General features: G+C 34.5%; 2 protein-coding genes across 2 annotated transcripts in view; both read right to left on the bottom strand.

Moving 5' to 3' along the window:
* The window catches only part of LOC104710315 (LAG1 longevity assurance homolog 1-like), a gene marked incomplete in the record, with an annotated part of 2,364 nt that extends 785 nt beyond the window's left edge, over positions 1-1,579 (bottom strand). Inside the window, 4 exon segments of the mRNA XM_010426892.1 lie at positions 29-214; positions 318-473; positions 563-801; positions 1,135-1,579. Of these exon segments, the coding sequence (XP_010425194.1) occupies positions 29-214; positions 318-473; positions 563-801; positions 1,135-1,272 (719 nt within the window).
* LOC104710314 (basic leucine zipper 43-like) lies at positions 9,342-10,565 on the bottom strand. Its single transcript, XM_010426891.2, has 2 exons — positions 9,993-10,565; positions 9,342-9,612 (listed from the first exon to the last, which is right to left on the bottom strand). Exons 1-2 carry the CDS (start codon positions 10,471-10,473, stop codon positions 9,605-9,607), a joined length of 489 nt encoding a protein of 162 aa, XP_010425193.1. The 5' UTR covers positions 10,474-10,565; the 3' UTR covers positions 9,342-9,604.

Here is an 11,832-nt window from a genome sequence, read left to right as displayed (position 1 = left end):
AAAAACACTCAAGAGGATATTAACAAACCTTGTGCTCCACAGGATCCAGAAAGGATAGTAAATGAGACGTAGAACAACCCATGACAAGGCGAAAAGAACAAAGGAGATACTCGCTAGCGTCTCAGCTCCGCAGTATTTAGACATTTTCCCAATTTCCAAGAACACATCACTCGCATCATGAAGTGCAAGAATAACAGAACCAGCACGAGATAACCTATATCACCAACATTCAATAAAACAAAAGCAGAACAGAGTAAAGATGGATCCTTTCCTTTCATCTCCTCCACAACACAAGTGTATAAACATATATTATGTACCTGCAGAAGTAGGAGAGGACAATGAGAACAACAGTTGTGATATGATGACCCATGGAAACTCCAAAATCAGACCGTCTTGTTTCCCAAAACACCAACGCGAATATGGAGTACGTGTAGAATCCAGCAGCAAACATATATAAAAACTTCAACTTTAACCTGCACATAACAAAACAAAAAAAAAGATTAGTTAAGAGAATCATATTTAACAAACTCCCATCACAAAAGAGGAAAAAAAAAACTCTTACTTCATCTGTTGGTCAGGCCAAATCTGATCACCAGGACCAAGCCAAAAGTAGAGAGTATTTGAAAACCAAGGCTCATTATAAGTGACAGATAAAGCAAGTAGCTCAGCTGAGAGATAGTAAATACACTTCCAAGCTGACTCTTTGAATTTTCGTACTTTGTGACTATTTTTCTTCTTCTCTTTTATGTTGTCACTCTTATTCGTACTCTTCCTTCCATAGATCACAAGATTTGCCAATTTCTACAAACCACCAATAAAACAAAACAAACAAAAATGTAAACTTTCACCTACCAAATCTATAACATCATCCACACTGCATTTATCTTTCAAAAACAAAAATCTAAACTTTGATGATCAGCAAGTTCATCATACAGAGAGACACGAGCCAAGAGTAATGATTGGTCCTCAAGTGTCAGTCAAATCATTACTTTTAGTAATGAACTTTTTTTTTGGTTTGTTGGTTGGTGAAAACTGAAATAAATGCGATTGCAGAAACAAAAAAAAAAAAAAACAAATCTTAAAAACACCCAAAAGGTACAAAGACAAGAAACAAAAAAAAGTTAGAATTTTTACCTCAAAGACGAATCTATCAAGTAGAAATCGAATTGAAGGGAAGAACACTGCAAAGAGAGGCAAAAAAGCCAAATCTTGGTAATTTGGGTACGATTCTTGTTCCCAATCGATTGATTTCACCGTTTCGAAGAGACCCATCTCTGAAAAATCCTCTCTTTCCAAAATCAGATTTTTTTTTTTTTTCCTACATATGAATGGAAGGAATCTCGTGTCGTGTGGTTGACCAGAAGAAAGCAGAGCAAAGAGATGAGAGAAAAAAAGTTTAATGCTTGTAGTTAGATTTAGTAGTAGGATCTCTCAAATCTAATGCAGTAAAGAGTTCTTTCGTGATCGGATCAAAATTAGTTTACTCGAGAATCTATGTAATGTGTATGTGTGAGTTGCAGCTGTGCAAAATCTAGAGATAGGCCTTTAGGGTTCGATGGGCTCTTGCTCTGTTTGTCTTATCTGAATTACTTGAAAAATCAATTTATTTTCTTAAAAAAAGGGAGGAAATTATACGAATCTATATATCTTATGTGATAATCTTTTTATTATTTAAATTCGGAGTATTTTTAGACACAATTATGCTACTATATGTGAATTATTTTTACAAAATAATAGTTCTTTAATTTGTTTTTGTATTGAGGAAAAAAATTTATCCACAAAGGATGAATGGGAGAAGCTTGTTGTTTTTTTTTTTCTCATAAGATTAGAATTTTATTCATAAAAAATTTGGGTTTACAAAACAGATTACATGTATTTTAATAAATTCATTATTAACAGTTTACATGTATTAATAAAATTCTGTGTTTGTTTATCATTTTAGTCCCTTAAATTTTGTATCTCATTATTGCCTTTAATATTTTTTACTTGTATTTTAATATTCATTTTTAACATATAAAACTAAAAACACACATTTAAAATAAAATTAATAGATATTAATATAGAAAATATTACATAATATTTTTTAAAAATTCTACATAACAACAATATTACATTAAGAATATTTAATTCAAAAAATAACATAAGAAAATAAAATTACATGAACAATACTAGTAGTCACGTAGATTTGTTCCTGACACTCCAAAATTACCAATGTACTGTCGATAAATATTTGGCGTAATTGAAAGTTGTTGTTTTTGTTCTTGTTCTTGATTTTCTTGTATATATGATTTTTCCTTGTTCGCATGTATTACTATCGAAGTCTAAGTCTTTTAACCAAAAAAATTATTTTCCTACATTATTTTTTTAAAAATATTATTTTCTTTTGCTTCATTTTGCATCTCACAATTATTTTTCCTAATTTCTGCACTTTTTTTTTGTGATCCTTTGTTACTTAGCTTCTCAAAAGAGGATAATTTATACAAGCGAAAGCTAGGAAAATATAGAGATAGCAGTTCCATGAGTTTTTTAAAGGGATGCTCAACTTTGAAAAACTTACAACGTTTGAAAAATTTATTGGGACCATAGCGGATTCGACCATGAACACGAGCTTCACGAATTCCTCGACCAACATGTGGTCACAAACGACTCGAGCAAATAATGCAGCTAAGCTTTTAGAAGAATGCTCTATGGGGGAGGCATAGATTAGGTTCCTCGCTGGCAAGAGAAGGTTCAAAAGCAGATCACAAGGTTCTTTAAGCTTTTTGGCTCATATCTCAAAGTTTTAGGTGAAGCTACAATCGAGAAGCACAAGTGATAGGCACAAAACCGTAACAGAGCAGGTGGATCCTCCCTCACATGATGCTAAAGGCCGTAAAAGTTAAAGAGAACCTAGTTTTTGCACTTTCTTTTAAAAACCGAGAAAATGTTTATTAAATGAAACCAAACTGTCAACCAATGAATTATGGTCTTCAGTCTTCCTTTCGAGTTTTGTTTTTCTTCGATCCAATATGAAACCACCCGACCCATTTTTTGTTTATCTTTTCGCTTACGTATATAGCCTAGTAGATGGGAAGATCGCATCACTAAGTATTTCTGGTAATACTCACGCATCTTATTGTTTTTGTGGTGCAGGTAAATCGAAAGTGTGATTTGGAAATCAAAGCGATGAAGAAGAGGATGTTCTAGTGGCTCACTGATGCGTCGTATGGTTTCTATTAGGCTGCTAGAGTGGATCATTAGAACGATGTTAGGTTGCTGGTTTATTGATTCTTGATATTATTGAGTTGATGGTTGTTGGTATTGTTTATTCGTTTATTCTTTTATAGGTATTAGATTAATGAGTTTGGTTTAAGTTATCTGATGTTGTTTCAAGATAAATATGAATTTGAAGAAGAACACTCTCAAACTTTAAAGTTCTATAACTTCATTTGAAGTTTGAGAGTGTTATTCTCCAATGATAAAACTTCAAAGTTGACCGCATCATCTTTGAAGTATTATCATTGGAGAAGAACACTCTCATGTAAAAATGAAGATGCAGCCAATATTGAAAAGAACTTCTTTTCTTATTAAGAATCACTTAAATAATCTTACTGTAACATCCGCGAACCAAAATCCTAGTTTGGGATGTGCATTGATCGATGCTAGTGATGTGTCGATCGATGCAAGACCGGTTTGGTCGGGAAGCGAGTAAGTGAAACATGCGTTTTGGGGATAGGAAAACCCTTGAGTCGAGTATAAAAGGAAGTTTTGTTGTTTTGTGGCGGAGTTTAGCCGCTTTTGAGAGAAAAGAAAGAGAGAAAAGAAGTTCTTGATGTTCTTGAGGATTTTGGGAGGTTTGAGGCTGTTCTTGTAGAGATCTGTAGCTGAGGTCATTGTAGGAGCTTCCTAGGAGTGTAGATCTTCCTGTTTGAGGTTCAGAATCTTCTTGGCACAGGTGAGTGCAGGACCATGGCTTATCTAAGCTTGAGATTTCTCTGATTTGCTTTTTTATGTGTTATTTGGCTTGTTGGAACGTTATTTAGTCGTTTGGGGCTTTGTGAGGCTTTCTTGTGGCTTAGGATCGAGTTTTGTTGGTGGAGGAACGGAGATCCGATGAGAAGTTTCGGGGAAAAACGATGCTCAGCATGTGCATCGGTCGATGCACTTTGTGTGCCGGTCGATGCATTGCGAGGACGGCGCAATTTGACCTAGGAGCATTGGTCGATGCCATGTGGAGGCATCGGTCGATGAAATTAGGGATTTTGGGCGTTGTCGAGCGTGCATCAGTCGATGCAATGTGAGCGTCGGTCGATGCAAGCTAGCGTCGGTCGATGCAACCCCAGTTGGTGTCGGTCGATGCATGGGTTGTGTCGGTCGATGCAGTTGTCCTGGTTTGTTGTTTGTTTGTTGATTGTTGTTTGATGGTTAGAGTTATCTCAATTACTTGTGTGTATAGCCCAATAGAAGGGAGGATTGCCTCACTGAGTGTTTATAAAATACTCATGCATCTCATATGTGTTGTGGTGTAAGTAAAGGCAAAGTGTGATCGTGGAATCCATGCAATGAGTAGGAGGATGTTCTAGTGTCTCGTTGATTGTGGTTTAACTGCTGTTAGGTCGTTAGAGATGAGTCCTTAGAGCCTTGCTAGGTGCCTAGGTTGCTGGTTGATGTTTTATGTTATTGTTGGTTGGTTCATTTGTTATGAGTTATTACTGGTTATTTGATTATTGGATATTAGTATTTGTTGTTTATTTTCCGCTGTTTGGTTTGGTTGTAATTAGGTGGCTAGTGGGTATGGGACCACTAGTATAGATGATTTATTATTATTATCTATTATTTATTATTTTAAAAGATTAAAAACGGGTTGGGTCGTTTCACTTACAAGATATGTTTAATCAGATTTACACACAGTCAACACGACTTGTCACTGACCAATTCTTAATCTAACCAAAATCTCTAAGAACCCTAAAAGCTTATTTGCTTAGTTCTGAAAATTCTTCTTGAACGACCAAACTATATGTTTGCCCTAGAACTTCAATATATAGGTGACCCTTCTATTACATGGATTGTAACCTACTTTCCTAAACCAAGATAATTTCAAATCTTCCTTCTAAATACGATCTTATCATGTGCTCCAATCAAGAGACCTCCTATCGTCCAATATAATAAAGCCACGTCACATCTTACTGAATCATACAGACCAGCCTTGTAGCATCCAATGTCTTCATGCTGTCAATCTCCCCCTTTTTATTTGAATGTGACAATTCAAGTTCCAAATGTGAATAATACCATAATCTTCTAAAAAAAACATCCCCTCAGCCAGACAGCCACATTCAGCTACAACATCACCATCATCACCAATATCCATACTTTCCCCCAACGTGAGTGCACATTCATATAAAAACATAGATGAAGACATATAAGCACCGAGGCACAACAAGCTTCCTATCATGCATTGTACCAAAAAAAAAATCCTCAAGAGCTGTTATAATGTTCTTAGGTTCAACCTCTGTAACAAAACAATATTGCAGCACTTCTTGAGAATTCATCTGAACATGACTAATGGTTTGCTCAACAATTGCAACTGCAGCAGAGTGATTCTTATGGCCTTGCAACTGTTTAGATATAGCTAAAACTCTTGATGATTCATCATTCCAATCATTACTATTGGATTTAGTTGATTCAGTTGTGACTTTTTCTTGTACAGGTGGTTCTGAAACATGCTTCTGTAGAACCTGAGGTTCAACCCCAACATCGTCTGCAGTGATTATCTTCGAGAGATTGCAGCATAGGTTGATTTCCTCATATTCTCTGCAACCTTGATCATACTTTTTCTCATCATTATCGAAATTTTTATTGTACAGATCCTTTTTAGCCACCCAGACTCTACAGAAACGATAGGGATCAATAAAACACTTTCTTGCCATCCAAAGCTCCTTGACCTTGTTCTTAAAATTGTAACAAAAAGATCTGACATGACCAGTTTTACCACAATGAAAACATTCATGAATCCTTCATCCTCGCTTGGATTTAGTCCAACCTTTTCGCTCAGGAGCTGATATAGGTTGATGTTGTGTGTTCCTGGTTGGTGCAACAGAGACCTTCTGTTGTACCATTTTTTCCAGAATACTTGACTCAGCTTCATGATTTACATTGCTCTTAACGAAGCTTACTGATTTATCACGAGACAACAGCTCAACATTCTCCTCTTTGTGATAACCCAGACCTCGATGCTGAGATCTTACAATTCCCATAGATAATATCTCATCAAGCTTCTTGCCACCATTATTCATCATCCTAATCTTCTTGTGATTCTCATTCAGCTCCTTTTCCAGACTTGTTGCCTTTTCTTTTTCTAAACCATACTTTTCTTGAAGTGCCTTTAGTTTCTTTTCTAATACTTCTTTTTCAGAAGAAGGAAGTGCCTCACCAATCTTGCAGAATTATTTTCTTTAAGCATAATGACTTTGGCTTCCAAACGCAGCTTTTCCTTTATAATAACCATTTTTTCGTTGCACAACTAGACCCAGTTGTCGTACAAAATACATTAGCTCTCTTTTGAAATCGACTCTTCATCATCATCATCTGAGCTTTCAATAGCTATGTCATCACTCTTAGCATTGTATGCAAAAAGATTCAACACTCGTCTTTCTTCTTCATCCCCATCACTCTCTGATTCTGAATCACTAAAGCTAACAAATGCCTTACTATTTCCTTTCACCATGTTCGGGCGTTCAGATTTTTAATGTCCATTCCTTTTCATTCAAAGTACTTCATCTCCTTGCGCTTAACCATTGGACACTCAGGTTTGTAATGACCAAAACCACATTCAAGACACTGAATCTCTTTTCTCCGATCAGCTTTTTCTTTCTCAGATCTATTTGGCCTAGAACAAGACTTCTCTGTATCACTTTGATTCCGAGCTAACTCTCGTCCCTGTCCCTTTTCAACATGCTTGAGAGCTTCTCCAAAGTTTCTTGACATCAAGGACATGTTATCTTTTATCTCTTGCAACTGATAACTCCTGTCATCTGCCTTGAATGCAATTCCTTTACCATGAATTCTCAGTTCTTCCGCAACTTCAATCTCCTCTGATTTTAGCATACCAACAAGATCCTCAAATTTTAAGGTGTCTGTATTGCAAGATACCCTCATAACTGCTTTATGAGCTGCATATTTAGCCGATAGACACCTAAGCATCTTCTTAACCAGCTTGGTATCCTTATAGGTATTACCAAGATTCTTTGCTTCATTTGCAATATCCCTCAATTTTGCACTGAACTGTGAAATTGTTTCTTCTGGATCCATCCTTAAGACTTCAAACTGTGATGCAAGTTGGTCTAATCTTGTTCTTTTGACACTTGAGTTTCCTTCATGAGTCTTCTGCAGAATACCTCAAGCATCTTTAGCTGATTCACAACCTTGAACAAGCTTGAACTCGTCATCATCAATAGCACCAAAAATGGCGTTAAGAGCCTTTGCATTATACTTAGACATATTATTCTCATCGGTTGTCCAATGTGCCTTAGGCTTCAGTTTTTTCATTAGGAGGTTCCCAACCTTATTCAACAGTCGTCCATGCATCTTCTCCTAGGTTACGAATCAACTGAATCATATGTACCTTCCAACGCCCATAACCTTGTTCATCCAAGATCACAGCCCTTTGAAGCATCATCAACTCATTACCCGACTACATCATTATCTTAAGATCTCAACCTGTGGTGAGTATAGAGCTCTCGTCGGTTGACCGCTCTGATACCAATTGTAAAAAAGAAGATGCATCCAATATTGAAAAGAATTTATTTTCTTATTAAGAATTACTTAAACAATCTTACAAGATATGTTTAATCAGATTTACACACACTCAACACGACTTGTCACTGACCAATTCTTAATCTAACCAAAATCTCTAAAAGCTTATTTGCTTAGTTCTGAAAATTCTTCTTAAACGACTAAACTATATATAGGTGACCTAGAACATCAATATATAGGTGACCCTCCTATTACATGGATTGTAACCTACTTTCCTAAACTAAGATAATTCTAAATCTTCCTTCTAAATACGATCTTATCATGTGCTCCAATCAAGAGACCTCCTATCGTCCAATATAATAAAGCCACGTCACATCTTACTGAATCATACAGACCAGTCTTGTAGCATCCAATGTCTTCATCGTCCAATATAATAAAGCCACATCACATCTTACTGAATCATACAGACCAGCCTTGTAACATCCAATGTCTTCATGCTTTCATCTCAAACTTCAAATGAAATTATAGAAACTTCAAAAATTAAGTGTGTTTTGGAGATGCTCTTAAAAGCTTAAATTTGGTACAGTGACCTTGAGAACTCAAAAACTACTTTATCAACACCTACTTGTTTATAATCACATTATCATTCCGTCTTTCCACCAATTATAAGAAAGCTCTTGGAACGTTAGGCATTACACAATACACTTTTGTTTATTTTTTCTTTTCTTTAGTATGTAGTACTAGCCTGAAAACGCTCTATGCTTTGAAATTGTTGGCAGGCACTATCACCAGAGCCTCCACCATTCCTTGTCTTCTTATGTTCCCTTCTGTAAATTTTGTATTCTTTCTTTTTCCGTCTTGAACTCGTCAACCATTTCATTTCTTATTTTATAAAGTATGAATTAACTGTTTAGAATATATCAATTCCAAATATCTAATTGAATAATTTTGAATAGACAATGTGTCGTAATGGCTCATCAATAGTTTATTTGGAATCATTTTTTGTATCGACTGACGTTTTGAACAGAAGGATCATGGTGTCTACTGTAGTACTGTGTCTTGGTCCAAAACCGATTCTTATAATAATGTTCTCTAGATAATTCGACCAAGTCCTAAGCTGTGATTCCGAGGATGACTTCTTTATATGTGGTTAATATTGGTCAGTAATAGCATTAATTTAAGAGGATAAATGTATAAAACTTGTAGCTGAAAATAGTCTTTGTTTATAAAGAAAGACTATTATCATTCATGGCCATTTGTAAAGTAGCTCAAAACTTCTAGAAAAATATATAGAAAAAAGATTGATATCTTATTATCTATCGATTAGTGCTAGTGCTCAAGTTTTTACATAGTAGTAATGCGCCAGGTGAAATTCAAGAAAACATGCTTGGTGGGTTTGTCACACTCGGAGTGATGCTTTAAATAGATACAAAAGATTTTAAGAAAGAAAAGTTCATAAAAGCTATATGAAAATACAACCTAATGATTAAGTATTTGATTAAATTTGTTAAAAGAAGAAGAAGAAGAAGGGCCACCAATATTAGCAATCTTTTGTTTTCTTTCTTGTTTCAAATGATGCCCAATACAAGTTTTATTATTATGCGGCGAACAGAAACTATCAGAAATTGTTAGTAGAGGCCGTCGTCATCATTAATTTACATTATATAATACTATTTTATCTATCTTTTTATAAAACATGATCAGTTACAACTCAATTCATACACAACACCTACTAATCAAATCAGATTAAAAAAAAACATGATGGTAACTGGTAATACTAATGCAAAGTGCAAGTATACAACCCACTACTTTTTTCCTTCCATTATTCTTCTCCTTATGTCTTAGAAAGCTCTTACGTGTTCGAATTACTGTATTAGGACTCTGCAGAATTGTATTGGACATAAAATCCGGTTATGCATACCCTAACTTAATTTTTTTTTTAAATAAACATATAATTTAGGGTCTATATATTTTATAAAAATATACATTTTCTACACTAAATCTACGTTAAATTTTGTATTCGAGCAAGAACTATATATAATTTGAGACGTTCGTAATACTTATACGTTTGTGATCGTATGATTATCCATATATATGAGAACATGAATATGCTCAAGAACTAAGTTAGATTATTTAACTTCAATACATATTATGTATATAATATTATTATATCATCGTTACCAAATATATATTCGAGAAACAACCAAAACCCAAACTCAAAATCTCTTCCGATGAGACATACTAGTTATCTTCAAACTCACTTTGAAAACTGTTGTCGTTGTTCTTGTTAGATTTCAGTTCACAAACAAGTTTTCGGAGATCAGAAGCTTCTTCTTTGAGTTTGGAGTTCTCCTTCAATACACTATCTTGAGTCTCCGACACGCGGTTCAGCTTATCGATAAGACAGTTGTTCTCGTTGCGAAGCCTAATCACCTGAGACCAGAGTTCGTCAAGATGTCTCTGTTTTCTCATCCTTGACCTCCTTGCCGATTCTCTGTTTGAAAGCATCCTTCGCTGTTTCCTCTCGTCGAGTATTATGATGCTTTGGTGATGATCTTCGTCGGAAGCTGAGTTGTTGCTTATCATGAGTTCTTGACTGTTAGATGATGAGGAATAGTTGTTGTTGTTGATGATCAGATCGTTTAAGTAGTTTAAGGATGAGGTTGGAGAAGAAGGCATGTTTATTCTGTTGTATTCCGGCGATAGATATTGGAAATATTCGGTGACTTCGGCCGGAATCATTGTTTTTGTTTGGTTAAATATGAGTATGTATGATTTGATATTTTGTGTGAAGAATTGGGAAGAGTTAGTTTGACGTAAAAGGAGGAAGTAGGAGAAGGGTTTTATAATGTTAGGAGAGTTAAGTGAATCATGTAGAATGGGGTCCCATGGATTATAATATGTTTATTTAGAGCATATTATGAGAAGACAAAAAAAAAACTATAATTCGTAATTTATAGTGGTGGAAGAGTAAAAGGATCATAATCAGAGATTATTTGAATTTGTGTTTCAAAAAAAAAAAAAAGATTATTTGAATTTGATCGGCGTATATGACGTAATTAATTTAATTTTTATTTTTCGGGAAAATATTTAGCTATTGTTAAAATCCTTTTTTTTTTTTGTAATAAGGACAAATAAAAAGAGATAGTTTAGTCATAGCAAAAACAAAAATTGTTAGGTTGATATAGTTTGTTTACTGGAAGTGGGAGCAGAAACTGCAAGAAGCTTTTTACAAATTTGTCTTCTTTCTAATTTAAATCCAATAATGAGATGATAATTTTTATAATCCAATACGTGAACTCTCTTTTAACAATTATGCATCTATCTTACTCATGAACATTGAAGATTATATAGTGTTTGTAGAAAGAAAAACAGTTGTTTGGATTGCAACATCGATACGTTAAGTTAACGTGTTTTTTCCTAACTTTTTGAAAAGTTTTTTTTTTTTTTCTAATTGTATCATCAAACAACGACAGCAAAAACATTGTTTCTGTGTACTAAATTTCTTTATCAATAAAAATAGTAGTTCGATTTTGATATCATCATATCATATAACTTACCCTATTTAGATTGTTATATCCATCATCGAAGACATTTGCCTCTTTCTTGTGATAGCTAGTAATATTGTTAATGCACACGTATGACAGACTGAACCACTACAATAATCACTAGAAGGTGATATATTGATATGGATGACAAAGAAAAAAAAAATTGTTGCCAGATTTCAAAATTGACCGTCGGATGAAGATAGTAAAACAAAAAAAGCGTTGGCTTTGGCTTTGGTCTATCGCAAGAATTTTCGAAAGATGTATCTGACCATCAATGACTGAATGACACTTAGATTCTTATCGAATGTGTGTGCTACAACATGTCAAATCTGTTCTTTCTTTATTCACTTTCACATACGTACATTCATATATATGTTTGATTATAAAAAAACACATACATTCATAAATCATAAATATATAAACAAAGAATACGAATTTACTTGTAACTTGGATTATAGTGGCTAATCTGATAACTAAGTCAAGAAATTGTAACGAGTGGGTCCAAACATTTTCTAGTGATCCTTCGTGGCCAATAATACACCAAATACCAATT

This window comes from Camelina sativa, chromosome 9 (assembly GCF_000633955.1).
Source record: "Camelina sativa cultivar DH55 chromosome 9, Cs, whole genome shotgun sequence".
Classification (NCBI taxonomy): Eukaryota; Viridiplantae; Streptophyta; class Magnoliopsida; order Brassicales; family Brassicaceae; genus Camelina; species Camelina sativa.
The sequence above is the reverse complement of the archived record's forward strand: the minus strand, read 5'-3'. Positions and strand labels throughout refer to the sequence as shown.